Raw genomic sequence first — 21,620 nt, 5'->3', positions numbered from 1 at the left:
GCAGTGGTAACCAAAACGTACACATATTCTCCTATGATAATCCAGAGCGTACTCTTTCTCTCTTTCACTATCCCTTGAATAGAGTCAACACTTAAATACCTATCTCGCTCTCTTTCTCTCTCTCTCTCTCTCTCTCTCTCTCTCTCTCTCTCTCTCTCTCTCTCTCTCTCTCTCTCTCTCTCTCTCCATCTCTTCATCTCTTCATCTCTTCATCTCTTCCCCTCTCTTTCTCTCTTTCTCTTTTTCTCTCTCCCTCTATTCAATCCCCCACTCTCTCTCTCTCTCTCTCTCTCTCTCTCTCTCTCTCTCTCTCTCTCTCTCTCTCTCTCTCTCTCTCTCTCTCTCTCTCTCTCTCTCTCTCTCCTCTCTCTCTCTCTCTCTCTCTCTCCCCTCTCTTCTCTCTTCTCTCCTCTCCTCTCTCTCTCTCTCTTTCCCTCTCTCCTCTCCCTCTCTCTCTTCTCCCATCTCTCTCTTCTCCCTCTCTCTCTTCTCCCCTCTCCTCTCTCTCTCTTTCCCTCTCTCTCTTCCCCCTTCTCCTCTCTCTCTCTCTCTCTCTCTCTCTCTCTCTCTCTCTCTCTCTGTTTAGCCGATGTAGGAATACCGGTTGCGAGGCCGACTCATGCGGGCGTTGTTATGGAGGCGGAGGGAGTAAAATACGCCCGCCTCGTCTCTTCCGCGGGTGGTTCTGGTGGTCGTCTCAAAGCTCGTCGTCATGAGACCCTGTCGCGTCGCCTGGAGGAGGAGGAGGAGGAGGAAGTGGAGGGCGGAGTTGTGTGTGTGTGTGTGTGTGTGCCTATATTTTAAAATTTCTTGAAGGACGACCTTCTGTTTGCAATTGCAACGGAACCAAGCCGATCCCGCCTCGAAGGCCGACGTCCAGAGAATTTTCTAGAACTACCGGATCGCTGCCGAGGTGACCTTAGGCGACCCGAACTTAAATGTCACGCCCTTTATCCGGGCTGACTAGGCACTATTGATCACGTTTTTGTGTCCCAACGACTCCCCCCTCCTCCTCCTGCCCCCCCCCCATTCTCCTCCTCCTCCTGCCCCCCCCCCATTCTCCTCCTCCTCCTGCCCCCCTCCCCCTTCTCCCCTCATCCCTCCCCTCTATCACCTCCTCCCCCCTCCCCCATCTAGCTGCAGCAGCAGCTTGTCCAATAATTGCTTCCTGGTGGCGTACACCTGAGGAAGACCAGGTGAACCCCGTCTGTCCCGCTGTGACGTCGGACACCGTGTTAACAACGGTTACCCGGGGGCCTCGTTCGATCTCGCTCGCCTCTTTGCGTCCGTCTCTGCGCCGTTCCCCTTTTGGAGATGTGTGTTTAGATGTTTGAATGTTGTTTTTATGGTCTTGTGTTTTTTTGTGTGTGTATGTTTGCTGTGGGAAATGTGATTGTTTTTGCAGGGCCGCGTTTTTTTTTTAAGTGCTTGTTGTATGACGAGGTGCCTGCGAAGTTTCGCGTGTCTGCAACATGCATGCGTGCAATGTAGCAAGGTTCCACTTTAGTTTTTGGCTTCTGTATGAGGGAGGGGGAGGCGGGAAGGGGAGGAGAGGGGGGAGGGGGCAACGGGGGATGGTCATACGCGAGAAGGCACAATCACTTCGATTCTAATCCTAGAATGTCCTGTTACAACTTGCTGCCGATCTGATCCGCTAGGACATCGTGCAGCGTCCTTGTATATTATTCTACATCGAGTTTTTTTTTATAACTAATAAAAAAAGGTCAGTAGACGGAGACGGCGGCACGAGAGCTGCTGCAAGTTGCATCGCCGCGTCGGGACGAATCCATAAACAGATTTCGAATCATCGACGGGTACTCCGCTCGCCCATTGATCACCGTTGGAAAGCCTGCAGCGCACCTGGTCTGCACCCGGGTAATGCGCGATCCGGAATGCGAACGTGGAATGCATCCGTCTTGCGAGGAGCAGCCTCCAGCCGGGCGAGAAACTGGTTCCCGGGCTAGGGATGGGGATAGGGATCTGGGGTTGGGTTGGGTTGGGTTGGGATGGGTGGGGTAGGGGAGGGGAGGGAAAGGGAGGTGCAGGTTTCAGTGGTCTGGAGACCTGGTTCCCGTGACCGGCATTTATACTGGCAGTCGCGACGGACACTTGTCATAACACTTACATTCTTCGGTATGTCACCGTGCCATTTTACAAGACCCTACCCTTTCTTCCGTGGATTGTACTCCTCCTCCATCTGACCTACCCTCTCTCTCTCTCTCTCTCTCTCTCTCTCTCTCTCTCTCTCTCTCTCTCTCTCTCTCTCTCTCTCTCTTTCTCTCTCTTACTCCCCATTCCTGCGGTTTTGTCCCAAACGCCCTTTCCTCTCCCGGGCGCCTGTGTAAACTTGCGCCGCCGCCAGCGTCCCTTTGAAATTGGCACCGAAGGCCCCATTGAGCACCAATTGCACACGGGTTTCTGGTGCAGCTCCCTTTGTAACACGCTCTCCGGCTTACCTTGTCACTCTAACCGGCGTAAGGGTAGCTTGTCGCCTCGTTCAAGTCGGGTATAAATATTTTACGGGCTGGGATACCTCGTGCTCTTGCGTTTGTTTGTGTTTGTATGTGTTTCTTTGTGCATGCGTGTGTGTCCAGGCATACGCGGATTCTGGATGCGACAGTAATGCATTCCAAACACTGCTACCGTGACGCGACTGGTAAGACCTGTCTTAGAGTATATATGCGGAAGGTGTACTCCGCATTATCCCCGGAGCTGGAATAGAGACTCCGCGAACAGGAAGTCTCCCAAGACGGCAGTTGAGCAAAAGTGTGTATGCGGTGACGGTGAAGGGGGGGAAGAGGTGGGGGGGGGGGTAAGGTAGCGCTTGTGCAAGTGACCTTTATAATCTGTGGCGACACCACCCACATACAGCATATACCCCTCCCTCCTTACCTCCTTCTGCACCCCCTCCTCCTCCTCCACCTCCTCCTCCACCTCCACCTCTTCTCCCCTGTTGGTATACCTCCCCTTCTGTACTGCCACACAATCACAAGCACACGCGGGCGCCCTGCACACAACCACCACATACGTGCACGCTCTCAGGAGGGGGAGGGTAGCTTGGGTATCTCCCCTGTACCCTCAGAATGTCAAGGTCCCTCAGGAGCGGTGGTAGCTTCCTGGCACGCCGTCCCCCTACCCCTCGCCCTTCCCCCCTTCCCTTTGCCCCTTGCCTCCCCCCCCCCCATCTCTCCCCGCTCGCCCCGCCGCCGTCGCCTTCTCCATCCTGACGCGGAGATGGCGATGCTGCTCGTGTTTTTGTTCTGTTGTTGTTATCGGGGCTGTGGGGATGAGGGTGGGGGTAGAGGGAGGGAGGGAGGGGGAGGGAGGCGGAGGGAGGCCAAGAAGGAAATAGGGTTGTTTTATGAAGGGTCAAAGGAGGAGGGAGTTTGGGGCTTGTTGATTAGATCAAAAGTGTCTGTCTGTCAGCGCAATCGTGTCCTCTTTCGTCTTTTGCCGAATCTCACTCGGAACCTTTCGTGTACGGAAGACGTGCGGAAGACGTTGGTTTTATTGTTGTTATTGCAGAACACTTATTTTACTGATTATTACAGGTACCTTTTATTGAGTACTTACTTGATCGATCACTGTAGATTTTTTAAAGGAGAGGTTAAACATGCAAGTTGATTTTTTTGTCTTCATCTTTTACTCACCTTTACTCCCAGTTCACATTACCTTTGATGTGAACTGTGTCCCACCGAGAACAGCCTGGACGCCGTGTGGATTGGAATGACCCAGAGTGGTGACATCAGCAGAACGGTATAGAACAAAACGTTTAAATAAAGAATGCTTTTGTCTCATTGAATGGAGGCTCTTCCTACCACCATGGCCCCTCCCCACCCTTACCCTCGGCCGATCGCCCCCCTCCCCATTCCCCGCTCTTCCATCCTTTGGTCGTCTCGCCAGCACACTTTCGAATTCGCTTTCAGTTGCTGTTTTGTTTTGATTTCCAACTCCTTTTCAATGGGTCTCCCTCGGCGCTCGGAACAACTGCATTTCCCACTCAAATGCTTTCTTTTTTTCTCTCACTTTTTCTTGTTTTTTTCCTTCGTTGATCCGAATCGACAAAGCCGCTGGTTGCATCTCCTCTCTATCTATCTGTCTATCTATCTATCTATCTATCTATCTCATCTTCCAGGCCCCCTTCTTCCTCTTCACTTACTCCCTTCCCTCACCTCCCCTCCCTCTATCCCTCCTTTCCTTCCTACCTTCCTCCTCTCCCTGCCCTTCTTTCCTCTTACCTAACCCATCTTCCTCCCCATCCTTTCCTTTACCTCCTCCCTCCTCTCCATCCATATTTCCCCATCTCCCGTCCCCTTCCCCTGCCCATCCACCCCGTCCTCCTCTCCCTCTCTCTCTCCCCCCTTCTCTCTCTCCCCGTACGGTCACCAGCGGTGTAGAACTTCACACTGTGGGATTTAATTAGTATGAAACGTAACGAAGTCCGCGAAGGTCGGTAATCCCTTTCACCGCTGCAAGGATCTCGACCATGGAAGAGCGCTCGACATGTGGCCGATTGATTGTAGGAGAAGTCTCAGTCACCCTCGGCTTTGTTTAAGAGAGAGAGAGAGAGAGAGAGAGAGAGAGAGAGAGAGAGAGAGAGAGAGAGAGAGAGAGAGAGAGAGAGACCGACCGACCGACCGAGACCGAGAGCGTAAAAGGGAAAGGGTACAGTGTCACCCTTGGCTTTTATTCAAGGGAGAGCGAGAGAAAGAGAAGAAGAAAAAAAAATAGAAAGAGAGCGAAAGGGAGAGTGTTAAGAGAGCGTCGCATTGAGTCGTCCTCCAAGCAAAGACCGCGCCGTCGGCCCATCGAGTGCGAGCGCGAGTGCGTGTACAGTCGAACGAGGTGCATATCGGGGATTCCTCTGTCCGTGCTTCCGTGATTGGCAATATCGACGCGGTGGCAGGGTTGAAAGAGGGGAGGGGGAGGGGGGTGATAGACGGGGGAGGGAGGAGAGGGGAGGTTGCACATGTGACTTAGCTCGGAGTGACAGCATCCTCTCTGCTCCCCCTTTCCCCCCTCCTCACCCTTCCCCCACCGCACGCGTCGCTATGACCCTTTTGCTTCTCTACGTCACTGCTCTCTCTCTCTCTCTCTCGCTCTCTCTCTCTCTCTCTCTCTCTCTCTCTCGTTTATTGTGATCATCAGAAGAGTGCCGCGCGTTTTTCTCTCTCTCAAGAAGAAATCAAGTCCCCCTTTTTTGTCTCCCGCTGTTTCGCTCTCGCAATCACTCTGTCTCGATACAAAGCGGGAAGAGAGGCTTCGAATGTGTGGATTGAAGCTCGTGAACGAACCCGAGCCTCGATCTGAGGGTAGAAAGTACGAACGAGAGAGTGGAACAGCGTGGAACAAAGTGGGCCTCCACGCGTGAAGAAAAAAAGGCCGTCTCGATAGTGCCAGTCGTCGGAGCAGGACCGGCGACGGTGCCAGGCTCAGAGAGAGAGAGAGAGAGAGAGAGAGAGAGAGAGAGAGAGAGAGAGAGAGAGAGAGAGAGAGAGAGAGAGAGAGAGAGAGAGAGAGAGAGAGAGATAGACAGAGACAGACAGAGAGACAGAGATAGAGAGAGACAAAGGCCTCGTTTAAGATAACAGAGACCGGAATGCGGCAGCCTTCAGGAGCGGAGTGACACAGAAGCACAGCAGGGCCGACGCACGCTAATTGTCGGGACACAAGAGAGAGGGAAATGTGACGCCCGCGCGCCCAGAACGTATCACAGACATCGAGAAATGTAGAGCGCGCGATCGTAATTGACCCGGCGCGGCGGTGGGAAGGGCCGAGCCGTTTGCGTCGGGATGGGGGATAGGGGATAGGGGGAAGGGGGATGGTGGGGGATGGAGGGACGTCCGGCCGAGATCAAAAGGACTCCCTTCGCCAGCGTCCCCGGCTGTGGAGGCTCTGGCGGCTGGAGGATTGAAACGGTGTTGGTGGCGTTCTTAACGAGAGTGTTTTGTTTATGAAAAAAAATGATAATAAAAATAAACCGTTTGCTCGCCATATGAAAGTTTCTCTGTCTCTTTTTTGTTCTCTCTGTTTCTTTCTTTCTTTTTTTATTTCTCCTAGACATATATGAAATAACTCAAACAAAGGTGAATCGAACCTCGGTGCAACTCCATCCTCTATGACCTTATTTGACCTCGATCCACCTCTCGGCATAACCCTTTCAGTTCACGTGTTTCCTTTTTTTTCCCCCTTCGTAGTTCTCGATCAACTTTATTTCCTCTTTTCGTACTTTTTTTCTCCCTTAGTCGTCTTTTGGAATTTAGAAAAGGTCTTAATAGGGTGCAGGGATGGGGGGCGTAGAGTTACTGTTATAAGCTTTTTTCGGATACATTGGGGGTGGGGTGGGGGTTGTCCCCTGCCAACTAGATGCCCTTTTTTCTTCTTCTTATTCGTCCTTATTCTTTTCTTTTCGTCATCGGTATATATATTTTTTCTCTTGTTTCTTGTTACTTTTTTCTCTTTCTTTTTGATTTCTAGTTATTCTCTCTCTCTCTCTCTCTCTCTCTCTCTCTCTCTCTCTCTCTCTCTCTCTCTCTCTCTCTCTCTCTCTCTCTCCTTCTCTCTCATTATATCTTCGTCACTTCCTGTATTTGCCATGCACTCCTTTCTCTAATTGACGGAGACATGAAGGCTTATTCATGATCCTCACTCGCTGCATGAGAAGTCTTCTCCTCCCCCTCCTCCCCACAACCCCCTCCCCCCTCCGATCTTGTCTCTATCCACTTCTCTTCTCTGTCTTATTTCTTTCTTTCGTCACTTTTGGCCCACTTCTTCATATCCTTCATTCCCTCCCCCCCACCTACCTAGTCTTAACCCCCCCCCTCTTCCCCCACACTTCCCTTGCCCCACACCCCACCTTTTTCTGCTCTCCACCTCCGCCCACCCATCCATACGTCCCTCCTTCTCTCTTCTCTCAACCCTTCCTCCCCACCTCTCTTCACCCTCCCAAACCACCCCCACTTTTCTTCCCCTACCCACCTTTCTCCTACCCCCTCCCCCCTACGTCTCCTCCCCCTCTTCTCCCTCCTCCCCCTCTTCTCCCTCCCTTCCCCCACCTCTCCTCCCCCCTCCCTTCCCCCCACCTCTCCTCCCCACCCCCTTCCCCCACCTCTCCTCTCCCCTCCCTTCCCCCACCTACTTCGCCCACACTCCAACCCTTCTAATGATAGCTGGGTCGTGACACCCTTGGCGGGCGAGCGGGCGAGCGAGCGAACGAGCGGTCATTCGGATTCTCACGCCATGCATTTTCGCTGCTTTCTGTCGACCGCGGCCTTCCACTGCAATTACCCCTCGTCGTTGTCACTAAGTGCCCCGGGCGCCCTTTTGCGGGCATTCCATTTGGTGGCGATGTGGGTGTGTGGGTGTGGGTTTATTTATTGTGTGTGTTCGAGATAGTGGACGGCGTAGAAGAGGAAAAAGGAGGAGGAGAAGAAGAAAAATAATAAGGGATAGGTAGAGTCGTGGGTTGTGTGTGTGTGTTTATTTTTCGAGATAGGGAAGACGCACAAGAAGAAAACGGGATAAGCGGGTGTTTCGAGAAGAAATGAAAAAATAAATAAATAAAGGATAGGTAGATCCGTTTATTGCGTGTTTGTAGATAGGGGCAATGGTTTAGAAAAAAAGGGATCGGTACGATCGTTTATTTATTGTGTGTTTCCAGATATAGCTAGGTAAACAGGCGTGCGAGTGTGTGTGTGTATACATACATACATACATACATATATATATATATATATATATATATATATATATATATATATACTCACATATTCACACATTCACACATAATTTCTCTAGTGTCTAAGATCCATGTGTCTACGGGATTAGAAGTCGACGTGCCTTCGCGTCTACGGGGGAAACGTCGACTCGGTTAGCAATGCAGAGTCGGTCAGCCGAGAATGCGTGCATGCGTGGCGGTTGTCTATCCGTATTTTGCGACCAGGGGAAGGGAAAATGAGGATTTTAGACGTACTTGGTTATTTGGCATTAGGAATTTATGAAATAATGTCCAGCAGTCAGGCAATGGTGGGTCGTGTGTTGGGGGGGGTGGGGGGCTGAGGGTTGAAGTGGAGGAAGGATTGGGAAGGGGGTATTGGTGAGGGGGAGGGAGGGGGAGGGTAGAAGTAGGGTAAAGATTTGACGGGGAGGGTTAGGGGCGGGTGGGGGGGGGTTGAGTTAGGAGATCGAAGTAGCGAAGTGGAGAATGGCTCGGATGGATGGGAGAGGGATAGTGGAGTGGGAGGGGGAGGGGGAGGAAAGCTAAAGAAAGGACTGGAAGGGGGAGGGGGAGAGGGTGGAGGGAGATAAAGGGCTTAGGACCCGAAGCGCTGCTGAATCTACCGCAAGTCGATTTCTGGCGGCGTCACCCTGTTTTGCGCTTTTGAATCGACCGTTTATGCGAGTGCGTGCTCACGTCTCGCGTCTCGATGAATAGCCGACAGAAAGCGATTCTGTTTTCACCTCCCCCTCTTCCTCCTCTTTATCCATCACTCCTCTTCCTCTTCCTCTTTTCCTCCTTTTTTCTAGACCCCCCCCCCTTTTGTACCTGTGACTGTGCGAGCGCACGAACTTGCATACAAAAGCTTAAATTCCCTGAAGGTGTGTCATTAGCGGCCCTCCTTGGCTCCGCCGGGAGTATTATAAAATAACACTTGGCGGAGGGACGCGAGGTGATAAAAGCTGCAAGTGACATTTATGTAATCAGGGGACCCGCGAGGAATACGCGTTCATGGGCGAATACTGTCCTAAAGGCTTGGACTTCTCTCTCTCTCTCTCTCTCTCTCTCTCTCTCTCTCTCTCTCTCTCTCTCTCTCTCTCTCTCTCTCTCTCTCTCTCTCTCTCTCTCTCTCTCTCTCTCTCTCTCTCTCCTTCTCTCTCTCTCTCTCCTCTTTCTCCCTTTCTCCCTTTCTCTCTTTATTTCCCTCCATATAAATATACATCCATCATATCCTCGACAAAGTCCATTTTTGTTCAGCCGATAAGGTCGCGAACGATGTCAGAGTGATTTGAGATGACTAATCATCACTTGGCGAGCGTCGGACGCCTCGATTCCCGTCGGTTCCCGAAGCGAGCGGAAGGTGGGTCTCCGGCAGGAGATCGATAAGCTAGAAGCCCTCGTTAGGGTCAACAGTAATTGTCCGGTCACACTCATGTTGCAGCAGTCAGCACGGCCCAACACGCATGGGGGAGTCGCGCGGAAGCTGTTAACACTGGGAGAGGGAGGGAGGGAGAGAGAGAGAGAGAGAGAGAGAGAGAGAGAGAGAGAGAGAGAGAGAGAGAGAGAGAGAGAGAGAGAGAGAGAGAGAGAGAGAGAGAGAGAGAGAGAGAAGGAGGGGGAGGGAGAGAAAGTAAAAGAGATAAATGCATAGACTAGGTCATATCATGGACGGAAATCTACTTACACGGAAGTGTTCTCGTTTGAATGGGAGCCAAGAGGTGAAGGCTCGGGGATGTCTGATTAATTTTTCGTGTTTTGCTTGATTACGTAAGTCAGCGTTGATATAGAAAATTGATGTGTTGTTTCCAGTGCATTGAAAGGAGCAAACTGTCTGTGCTTTTGCTTGTGCTTACAGGGGCATCGGTTGGTTGTAGATTTGTGTCCAGGACCATATATCATATGTATATAGAACATGCAGTATATACAATTACATAGAACATATTGTGTAGAATATATTGTGTCAACGTTTACATTTGAATCTGTCAGATGGAAAAACAAAATCACCTTGCTCTCTTTTCATTATTGTAATTATTTCGAAGACAATTTTCTAATGTGATACTCATTCTCCATTCCAGGCGACCTCGTGGACAGCACAAGTGCTCTGTCAAATCCTCTGCTAGTGACGACCGCCGGCGGCCTGATGGTGACCAACCCGGCCCTCTTCACACACACCATGCTGAGTGCGGCGCCCACCCTCCTGCTCGGCAACTCCCCCGTCCTGGGGTATGGTTCCTCATCTATCGTAGTATTACGTCCTTACGGGGTGAAGGGGTTCCATCTTCTCAGAGGGGTAGTTTATTTTAGGGATCGTGATATTAATTACTTGAAAAAAAAGGATTTAGTAAAAGTGGACTTTCGTGCGACCTCTGACACATTTGAAAGCACTTAGCTTCCAAGATTGCTAACAGTGTCCTCGTTTGCAGCAGTGACTGGATGGGTCGCCTCAAGGAGCTCCAGGAACGGGGAGGCCTAGCCGCCGCAGCAGCAGCAGCTGCAGCAGCCAGCTCGGGCAGTGACATAGAAAGTGGAGATCTTGACAACTCGCGGCAATACACGTCACGTAATACAGGCCAGCCCGTCGCCATGGATCTGTGCGTTGTGTGCGGCGACCGAGCATCAGGTACGAGTGATATACTTCATAAGGGGAATGATTGACAAAGGGCTACAGAAGTTAGGTTAGGTATTTTCAATTCATTTTGCGTGGTAATGATGATGAATTTTTGATGATCTTAATTTACTTTTGTTATAGACAGGAGTTAAAATAGGACTTTAATTTTCGTTGAGTGACTATAGAGTTATAGGAGTATTTAGGTATTTTTTATATTTTCTCGTAGTATTGTGAGCTCTTAGCTGACATTTTGTCAGTTGGTAAAACTGATCAAGAATATCCACGCCTTACAGAAGGAACTCATGTTTAAGTTTCCAGCCTCTAACTTTCATGTTGTTTCACGTGAAGACAAATAGTAACCCCTTCCTTCCTTTGACCAGGGCGGCACTACGGTGCAATCAGCTGTGAAGGTTGCAAAGGCTTCTTCAAGCGCTCAATCCGCAAACAGCTTGGTTACACATGCCGCGGGAACAAGGCTTGTGAGGTCACTAAGCACCATCGCAACAGGTGTCAATACTGCCGGCTGCAAAAATGTCTGGCGATGGGCATGCGCAGCGACTGTAAGAACGATACTAAGGATTTGTACAAAAGTTTGTGGTGTTTTGTCTTTTGTTTTCTTAGTCTTAGGCACCCTAATATTAAGATGGTGGCCAGAGCAGGGGGATCAGCTAGGTCCTCAACATACGAGTGCTGTTCAGTGGAAGAGAGAATACTGCTTCCGTCCTTTTTTTTATTTTCTTTTTATCAAAACGTTTAGCTGGACTTAATTTGCTTCTGTCGCGTCTAATGACAAAGTAACATACATACATGTTTGCTTTCTGTTTGTTTGTCTCTTGTTGACAGTCCGTTTTTTTAACAATTTTAACCATAAATGTAATCATGTCTTGTTCTGGATATTAACCAAATAACAAGCTTTATCAGAATGTATGAAAATGTAAAATAAGGCTTTAGATATTTGGATTGCAAACTTTTAAAAAGGGAGTCAGAATCTTCATATTGGCTTAGTTACCATGTGCCTACCAATGCACCATTCTTATTATTATCATTATTATTGTTATTGTTATTATTTTTTTATTATTTATTTGAGCTTGTACTCTTCAATGTGTATGATTGAGACAGCAGATAATAATAGATACATTTTTATTTAGAGTAATTCATGTAGATTGGTGATTGTACTTTGATATACACAGACAAGTATATATCAACACTAGTAGTGTAAGCATATAATTATAAGTGCTTAACACCTTGTACTATAGAAACCAGCCTTTACTGAAGCCACCTCACAGCAAATCTTTATAAGTAGACATTAGTACATCCTACATTGTTGCCCTATAGAGATTACCCACAATACCCTCAAATAAACGCCCATCCTATGTCCCTCCCCCTGTACTGGCCGCCACACCCCTGTGAGCGCACACGCCTCTGTGCATGATGCGGAGATGCTACAGCCACACTGGAACCTTGGCCACTGATGCCACTTGACCTCTGACCCTACAGGACTGGTACCCTCATGACAATGCTTTTCCTATGCAAAAATATAGCCTCATATATTTGCGGTAAGTGCAATCCTAATTGGAAAACCCAGACTTTCGAGAGGCATTTCAGTCAATAAGTAATCACCCAGTTTAAGAGATTATACATTTTCTTTCCAAGTTCACGCGTTAACTGTAACTCAGATGCAGCAATCATCTTCGAAATGCACTTCCTGCATACTTATTCCACCTAGGAGTATAAAGATGGTTTTAAGAATTAAGAGAATATCAGGGATAATAGGACTTTTCTATGGTATTTATATGGATTGCATTGTAGCTAAAGAATAGATCACTAATTCCATAAACGGATCATTGATCAGTCACTTGTTTGATAATCACTCTTCAGAATGGGGTTTTTGTTTTCTGAGACGTTTAAAATTTTCCCTCAAATGTTAGAGTTGCAGACAAAAAGTTTCAGATTTAGCTTTTATTAATTAAATATTGTCTGGTTAATTATTAAATTCAGTAGGTGAGCTTTTTACAAATTACTCCAATTTCTTTTTTGCTAAAATAACTATTGCACAATAATGGGTGACACTATGGTCAGGTTACTGGTGGTTTGGCGGCATGAGCATAAAGCATGAATGACCGATTGTTGAGACATTTGGGTAACCATACAAAAGGTCAGCTATAATCAAGGTCAGATGGGTCAGCATGTCATGACTCTGAAGCATTCATACCCTCGCCTCTGCCTCGTGCAAAGCTGCGTGTCGCTACTCAGGCGGTGACCAAGGAGGTTGTAGTGACTCGGACCTCTGCGGGAAGAGATAATCCAGTGGTACATGAAGAAGTCAGTCTAAAAGTTTTAGTCTTCGACTTTATGCTACCACTGGTTATAGCCTCCGAGTGGTACTGAGCACACGAATCTCTTCCCTGTTCCACTGCACACTGTAGCCTTCCTTCAAAATGATATGCCCTCCTTTGCTCGTTCATACTGTTGCCATGTTGCATTACATTTGGCATGGCATGCACCTTAAGGACCCTTGCAGGAATGAATCACATTAATTAAAATGGCAGTCATTTGGGATGGAAGTACTGCAGCAGTGTATTTACACGCATGAGACATCAGTGCCATTCGCATACAGCAAAAGGAGATCAAACTACATTTCACCTTTTGCAACAGTGTGAGAATGATGTCTCATGTTAGGGACAGGGTTAAACTCTGAGCAACACTACCCATCATGGTGCACATTGGTGTCTGGCTTTATAAACTGTACATTTCACCAACAGAAGTGTCCTGTCTTGATACTTACACTCATTGTTCATGGGGAGACTGATGGGTTTGTGTTTGGCAGAGGTTGTAACAATGATCTTTCTTTCACATCTGAAAACAACTTGATCAAGTTAATGGTAAAGAATGGAAAAAAATGTTAGTCAGAACATAAAGAAAGGTTTCAAATTTCTTTGGTCATTGAATCTTGATGAATGGGAGAATGGTGGTTCGTTTGCCCCGGTACCATTGGTGGGTGGTATTTTCCCCCCTACTCTTTTTATCTTCTCTCATCACACCCACTTTCTCCTGTTTTGGATCAAGCAGAAGAGGTATCACGCCCTCAGCACCTTTCTTATTCTTGGATAATGGCACCAGCATTCCTAGGTCCTGGGGATTGATTTAAAAGAAGCAACAATGCACATTCAGCATTTTGGGAGATATGCATAAGAGAATGTCAGACACCCAGGGCATAATTTGGGAGATCACGCCGACTGCACATGTGCGTTGGTATTATCACAAAATTTAGTTCATATATCTATCTTCATATCCTCTATATGCACAAAAGTTTCATTTCTGTGCACAGAAAAAATTCATGGCCTTCAGGTCATTTCTTGAGCTAGAGTCTTGGGATGTCCTTTTTTCATTTCTGATAATCTTAAAATTATATGTTTAGATATTAATCAATGGATTCAAATTTAAAGTTTTCAAGAAGAATTACAAATCTATTGTCATACTGTTGTTCTCTGATGTGATAAGAATTTCATTGATGATAATGTAAGGATCATATAATTGTAGGTTATGAATACACAAGTTTAATGGAGAGTAGAGAACTGTACATGGCTATTGTGTATGAGAGTCAATGTTTCAGCACTATGTAGTCGCAAAAATAAGTAAAGTAGTTTCTTTTTTTTTTCTTTTTGTTCTGAACATTGTGTACAGTAAAACATGTCATTATCTGTTTGATATAGTAAATGAATATGAAGTGTTGTATCCAAAATAGAAAATAGTGATGATAAAAAATAAAACAGGGTATAACCTGTTCTCTCAAGAAGAAATTTAATTTACTGTAGAGGTATTGGTAATAGAACACAGATAAATATGACTAACAATATCATTTTCCTTCACCTTTCTCCTTGGACTTCATTAGCTGTCCAATCTGAGCGAAAGCCAAACAGCTTCTTGGGTAGCAGTGACCGCCGGGAAAAAGAAGGAAGCCCACCCATATCAGTTAACCCTCTTGCTGGGCTAGAGTCACCCACATTAGCTTCCAGCAAGACCCCAGTCGTAGGGAAGGACATCCCCTCCCAACCCCCAACCAGCCTTGCCGAACTTCACCAACAGATGGCAAAGGCTTTCGAGGGAGCCTTCAGTAGAGAAGCCAAAGAAGCAGGTACTGTTTGCATGTCTGAGATTGACTGACACTTAATTGTAGAAGAGGAAAATTGCTAGAACTGAAAACATTTTCAATTGTTTCAGTGAAATGATAAAAAACAAGATTAACCATATGGTTGTGGTCTGTTTGGTTAAATATGTAGAATGATTATACACAAACACAGTTACAGAAGTTTGCTTATTATTCTAGTGAGTGCATTGTGAAGTGTTTCTAAACTGCCTTTTTTTTTTTCTTACAGAATGGCATGAGAGTAGCAATGGTGATATACGGCGAGATGATGATTCTCCAACAGCTAACGGTGATGATGACAGACAAACAAAGGATAAGCAAGTAACAAAGGCACTAGAAAACTTGTCAAAAGTAAGTATCTGTCTTTTTTTCTTTTTTTGTTTGTTAATCCTTTGTAATTATATTGTTTAATGGGATAAAGCATGTTTTTGCTTGTGGTAAAAAGCATACTCAGTATGAGAACATAAGATACAATAAGAAATACTTTTACATCCTGATTAACTTTTTGGATAAATGTATGAATATGTGTTATATACACCTGTATTGTATATGTAGATGTACTATTTCATATATATCCATCTGTCTTTATGTATATTTCATAGTCAAATATAAATCAAAAGACTTTGGACACAAGTGCACAATTTAGTGTCAGGAATCAATAAAAGGAAAATTCATTTTTAATCTCTGGATACTTTACCCATTACCTCGACCATTGGTATTTAGAATCCAGTCACATAACCTTAAATTTTTTCTTCCAGTTAAACGGCTCAGAGAATGGGGAATGCGACGATACAGAAAGTGATAGTACCTATGAATTGGATGGCCCTTTGCTGGCGGACAGCTTAGTGCCATTCAACTTAACCGCTCCGTCCCCAATGCCCGCCTACCTCAACGTGCACTACATCTGCGAATCAGCATCTAGATTGCTTTTCCTATCTGTCCATTGGGCTCGTAATATCCCAACCTTCCAGTGCCTCAAGTGAGTTTTTTTTTTTTTCTTTCTTTTCTTTTTCTTTTTCTTTTTCTTTTATCCACATATTTATTCATATTTATTACATATATTGTAGATATGTGATGATTGTACACAAATTGGAATATAGAATTACTGTATTATTGTAAGATATTTTGAAATAGTCAGACATGCAGATCTTGATATTTTAACTTATGAATGCAAGAGTAAAGATATTAATATATTCAAAATAGAAATATGAAACTGAACTAAATTAGGTGAACATCATAAATAAAACCATATAAGAAATAAAAGTTTTGAATAAGTTTAAGTCTACATTTGAAGCCATTCAAGATATACGAACTATATGAGAAATCTTTCCACAGCCAAGAAACGCAGGTGACGTTGGTTCGGGGTTGTTGGTCAGAACTGTTCACATTGGGCATGGCACAGTGTAGTAGGATCATGTCTCTCAACACCATTCTCACTGCAATCGTATCACACCTTACACAAGCTGCAGCCAGTGAAAAGCTCACACCTTCCCGGTTTAAACAGGTTCGTATGATGGTTTCCCGTGCGATGTGTTCTGGGGAAATTTGAATGAGTATTGGCTTGGGAGTTGGATTGAAGTATACATTTGTGTAGCGATTATCTGACTGAGGGTGAGATTGGAAGGATAATTACTCTGTGTGTATATACAGTTTTCTTAATCCACGTAATTTCTTTTCCCTTAGGTTTCTGACCACATAAGTCGTCTCCAAGATTTTGTAACAGCCATGACAAAGCTTCAGCCAGATGAACATGAATACGCTTATCTTAAGACCATAGTGCTCTTCCAGTATGGTGAGTTTCGGTACAAGATTGTGCCTCTCATTTATTCTTGTTGCTTAAAAAATATATATAATTGCACGGATCTTTTATTTTGGAGTTTTGGAAGTAGATGTGTTTGAAAAAAAGGTAAAAGAAAAAACTTAAAGTGCATAAGAAGTGTGTGTTTTATACAGGCTCTTTGGATACTGATGAGGATGTCTAATGTACTGCTATTATTATATATTATATTATGTATAACAACATTAATTTAAACTTTTGTTTTTCTATAGGTCATATGTTATGCATGGAAATGATTTGAAATGTAACTACTTTCAATATTTGCTCCTCAGTTCAAGCACTTAGTGTATTAGCTAAAAGAGCCTCAGCATTTCACCGCGAATGCTCTTTTTTTCCCAACTCACACTCCGTCTTCCCCTTCAGAAAATATCCAGGGAAGCAAGAGGAACCAGATAGAACGGCTACAAGAAAGGGCAGCTCAGGAGCTAAGGCATCATGTGGAAGACACATACCCAGATACACCCGAGAGATTCTCCAGACTTCTGCTAAAGTTACCTCCACTCAGAGCACTTCAGCCCCAGGTATTTATACAGTGAATCTAGAATCTATATTATTAGGTGCTTAAGAAAGCTTTTAGAAATTTAGTTTCTTGTTTCATAGTAGACAATGTTTAAATCAGTGTTTTTAGAATGCTTATTTGTATTTAGTATTCTTATGAGCAGTTGTAGTTTTATGCTTGATTCAAAACAGTATTCAAAGAAATGACACATACCTCCTTTTCCTTGAAATCTGATAAAACTTTAACTCCATTTTCTTTTCTCTCAGGTTATGGAGGAGCTGTTCTTTGCCGGTCTAATAGGAAATGTACAGATCGATTCTGTCATCCCATATATAATGAAGATGGAAATGACAGAGTAGTCAAGTGGAGTGACTATGATACAGAATTATTGGCCAAAGAAAGTGTTGCTGTCTTGACGATAGTGAGTGCTGGGTAATGATGACTCAGCATGACAAAGACAGTGCCGTAGTTTGTATCTGGTCAGACTCCAGAAGCATAAACAGAAAAAAACAAAAGACATTATCCAAAGTTATGGTGTGTGTGGACCTCGGGCTTTGGGGCAAAAAATGCAATTTCATCCGAAAGAACTCGAAAGTTACAATAATGGCCGTGACGGTGATTGGTTGAGGATTATTTAAAAAGTAAAAATGAAAAATAAAAGAGGAAACCAGTGACTATTGTGCTATGGATTTGTACTTGATGGGCTTTTCCTAACGAGAAGGGTTTGAGGGCGGATACAACCAGTCCACACATGTATTTGGTCATCAGACAGTTCAACTAATTGCTAAAATTCTCAAAACGTGTGGATCTTCGTTATCTAACCAGAATTCCCTTTCTTGTTTATCTCCATTGGATCAGGGTACTTTCATAAGCATTATCTTAAGTAATTTTGCAGTTGATGTGTAGTACATTTCTCAACACATACAGCCCAACACTGTATAATAACATAAAGACTGTTTTTCATTATCAATACAGAAATGTGATTATAGGCCAGTTTTTGCAATTGCTCCAGTGTTCATGGAAGACAATGACCGCAGTTAAGACAAGCAGTGGCGAGTCGTGTCATTTTTTCGTTTTAGCTCATTCATGTTGAAAAACGTGAATGCAAGCTTCTACCAAGTTTCATGATCACACGGGTTTGACCTCATTGAAAAAAGAAATACGCAAGTGCTGATCATAGAATATCGGGGCTTCCATGAAATTGGTAGGACCAGCAATTTAGTAAGATTTTTGTATGGTGCATTTCATGATCAAAAGATTGTGAAAATACAAAATCCTTCAAAGAGCTGTTTTAAAAATTGCTGGTTACAGTCGTTGTTAAGTGAGTCAATAGATGACCATCGTAACACAGACCTGATTTGTAATACACAGTTAAATATACATGTATTAGATAATACATGCAGTTGTGTGCATGTGATTATCATAAGTCAAAATAAACCAGAAAAATATAAAAAGGGTCCAGATAGCTGATTCTCTCACTCTCAAAATGGTCAAAATATGCTTGTCTTTCCAGTGTAAGGAATCAACCCATCATGTCAAAAATTATTAACAAAAATGCTGTGGCATGTAATTTAAGCAGGATGGGCAATGGGCATAAAAAGTACAGTTGCTGGTTTAGATTACTGGGTATGTTAAAAATGAATTATTGATTGCATCACTCGCCAACATTTCGGTCATATTTTTCAAACTGGTTCTTGTTTTGATGTGCTTTAAAGAGATAGATTGTGTGTATCAATACCAATAATTCATTTTACGAACAATCCCAAATTTATTTTCGTATGTTGATAAAAGTTGTACTGAACCCACATAGCATTCTATAACCCTACTGCATCAAAAGATCCAACTCACTTATTTGTACAGTGCATATGTTATTGCAACTGCAAGGTGTATCTTATCTCTCTTTAACCATGTTTTCAGATATAATAATGATTTATTATTTTATTGTAATTTTTTCTGTATATAGGGTGGTGCTTCTATTGAACAGATTTTGTGTCTATTATTACTTTTATCATGATTGGTACATTTTTGTTTCCGATTTTCAGTATAGTATGCAGTACTATAAGAATATGTCAGTATTATTTGTAACACAGTGAGCAATGAATGGGACTTAAAGAATACTAGTGCCAGCCTTTTTTTTTTTTCTTTTTTTCTTAAGGTCTGTCTGGCATGTATCACTCAATGTTTGACTGTGTGACATTTTAACTTCTGTCTGATTTCTCATTAGGTCTTTTCTTATTTCACCGCTTTCTGTACTACTCAGAATTTAGAGTTGATTTTTTTTTTTTCTCTTCTTTTTATTCTTACAATATCAGGATAATTAACATGGTGACTGTGAAGACTTGCTTTTCTTTTTTTCTCACAAAAGTTGAGCAAATACAAAATGGTGGATGTAAACTACTTGTTAATTTTTTTGCAGTTCATTCTTTTGCTGCTGAACAAACAAACAAACAAACAACTACTCCTGATAATTACTCTAGTCTGGCCTCATCAGATATGTTTGGCATTATAATGTTGCTTTAGAAGTATAATACTGTACCATATTAATTCTTCAATTTTGTTATCGAGTCAAACTGGTTGTAAGCTCAGCATTGTTGACGACCGACACTTCTTCTTTTTCCCAATTCTTCTAGAAAGAAAATTTAGTAGTGATGGTCACCAACTCATGTTGAAGATTTATGTTAACAGGATAACAGGAGGCACTTCCATTGGTTAGTTATTTTACTTGGACTTTGTTGCAGGATTTGGTTTTGTGTAGACATTTTTGAATGATAAATTATAAGACAGCAGTTTATTTTTAGAGTAAGAATAACAAGCTAGTCAGAGTATAGCCAAGAAATTGTTTTTGACCAAAATCTAAATTGATTGCCTGCATGCGCATGACAAATTATCTCGTTCTGCAACAGAGGAGAGGCTATGCCATCCTGAGTACAGTATTGTATTCAACCAGTTAGTGTCTTCTTTTATCCAATGATTATTAACTTTTCTAATATATATATTTTTGTTTTTTGTTTTTTGTTTCTTTTTTTTTATCAATTAATTGAGGGATAACAATATGCATTGCCAGAAATTTGACACTAAATACATTTCCTACTTTTATAAAAAGCTGGGTTTTATCCCTGTTTTCCTGGGCATCATAAGAATGCCTGAGAGTATCCATATACAGTAAGGGGTAAAACTCATTCTAAAACAAGAAGTGTAGGAGTGACAACCCTGATCTTCGCTCAACTCCACACTAGAATCACACAAAGCTGAGGCTACAAAGCTCACGTTACTTTACTTTGCCTGGCCACTGACGACCGGTGAGAAGTGTGCACTTTTCTGTCTTGTTTTTTTTTTCTTGTCTTTTTTTTTCCCCTTTTTTTTTTTTTTAATGTGAGACAGGAAAGGCAATTCTGAGCTTTGTGGAGATGCTGTCTTTTCACAAAAAAATATAAAATACAACAAAAACTCTGAAGAAAAGGAGAAATTTTTTCAAAAAGAGACGAGCCTCAACCCAAATCAAAGAGATGGTTAAGAATTGCCGAGCTTGTCTGGAAGTACTTTACTGTTAATCCTACAACACTGCGGAAAATAATATATATATATACATCTCGGCAATTAAATCATGCAAGGTTCTTCCGTTATATTGAGTGAATTATCAAAAATTACAGACTTTCATAATGGATATGCCTTAAGAAATACAAATCACATTTTTGTATATGAAAGATTAATCATATTTTTGTATGAAATTTTGGAAAATAATAAAAGTTTCTGCTGCTCATGTACTGATACACAATGGAGCTTCTCAGTTGTGCATATGTGTGTTGTGATGAGGGAAGGTGATCCTTAAGGAGATGCTACAAAAGGTTCATGATCGCTCGTCAAATCACATAAATCTTTGGGAATTTGAAAGTGAACACAAAAGGTAATGGTAATTGAGTACATTACTTGTGATATATTTTATATGAGTGTAATGATATGTACACTGCTAACAAAATAATTAAGTTTATATTTCGGTGTCTCTTTCAAGTACCCAATTTTTTTTTTTTTTTTCTTCTTCACTCAAGTATTTCCTTGAGAAACACCCTTGTATATATCATTTAAGAACAACAATCATGAATCGTTTGTCTATTTCATTACTTCTCTATGATGTAATTATGTATTTCTTAACATAAAATCTAAAAGACAAAGCACGTATTTGTTTTATTTTTACCCAGAAGAAAAAATTACAGCATATGTCTGTATAATTCAGGTGGATTTACGACAGAGATATTCAATGCTTTGAATATATTTTTATTCTTTAAACCAACAGCACCAATAAGATATAACGACACAATGTAAATTATCAATTAAATATATAATTATCACAAAGAGGATATTGCCTGAATTAAGAAATAATTTGTGGTACATACGAAACACTTACTATAAAAATATTTGTTTTACATAAATAATTTCACATTTCCATTAACATATACAACTGCTACATATATTATTAATAATACAGCTATATGATATTACTAAATGTCTTTGGAATTGTATCACACTCGACTAGAGAATATAACTCCCCAAGTTAATAATTTTTGAGGGAATGTATAAGATTTTTTACTTTAGGCTGACTAGAATCCTTTTTGAATCAATTCCATATAGTTTATCAAGTTAGCCTGCATGATATGTTAGGTCCAAAAAATGCATCCAAATAAAACCATAAGAAAGATACTTGTAAAGACTAATTTAATGAGAATCTGTCTAAAATGCTTTTCAACATCTGTGTATGAACAACACCCAAACTGCATAAATCAGATAATTTGATGAATGAATGAATGGTCTGCTTAA

General features: G+C 43.0%; 2 protein-coding genes across 11 annotated transcripts in view; one reads left to right on the top strand and one right to left on the bottom strand.

The window, feature by feature from the left end:
• The window catches only part of LOC122256053 (orphan steroid hormone receptor 2), a 173,209-nt gene extending 152,229 nt beyond the window's left edge, over window positions 1-20,980 (top strand). For 4 of the 8 annotated variants that reach the window (XM_043020503.2, XM_086539333.1, XM_043020507.2 and 1 more), the window contains 10 exons: window positions 9,793-9,940; window positions 10,141-10,337; window positions 10,706-10,915; window positions 14,218-14,460; window positions 14,702-14,823; window positions 15,231-15,451; window positions 15,808-15,976; window positions 16,156-16,264; window positions 16,673-16,830; window positions 17,075-20,980. In XM_043020503.2, the coding sequence (XP_042876437.1) occupies window positions 9,793-9,940; window positions 10,141-10,337; window positions 10,706-10,915; window positions 14,218-14,460; window positions 14,702-14,823; window positions 15,231-15,451; window positions 15,808-15,976; window positions 16,156-16,264; window positions 16,673-16,830; window positions 17,075-17,167 (1,670 nt within the window). In that variant the 3' untranslated portion in view covers window positions 17,168-20,980. The remainder of the gene's footprint in view (window positions 1-9,792; window positions 9,941-10,140; window positions 10,338-10,705; window positions 10,916-14,217; window positions 14,461-14,701; window positions 14,824-15,230; window positions 15,452-15,807; window positions 15,977-16,155; window positions 16,265-16,672; window positions 16,831-17,074) is intronic. The other 4 variants (XM_086539336.1, XM_043020505.2, XM_086539335.1 and 1 more) reach the window with 3 other exon arrangements.
• Window positions 19,082-21,620, bottom strand: part of LOC122256056 (uncharacterized) — a 9,585-nt gene continuing 7,046 nt past the window's right edge. For all 3 annotated transcript variants that reach the window (XM_043020515.2, XM_043020517.2, XM_086539339.1), the window contains one exon: window positions 19,082-21,620. This exon is cut by the window's right edge. The gene's annotated coding sequence lies outside the window, so the exon portion shown is untranslated.

The sequence above is a fragment of the Penaeus japonicus genome, unplaced genomic scaffold, assembly GCF_977035675.1.
Source record: "Penaeus japonicus unplaced genomic scaffold, GWHDUDI00000001_assembly GWHDUDI00000008, whole genome shotgun sequence".
In the NCBI taxonomy this organism is placed as follows: domain Eukaryota; kingdom Metazoa; phylum Arthropoda; class Malacostraca; order Decapoda; family Penaeidae; genus Penaeus; species Penaeus japonicus.
The sequence above is the reverse complement of the archived record's forward strand: the minus strand, read 5'-3'. Positions and strand labels throughout refer to the sequence as shown.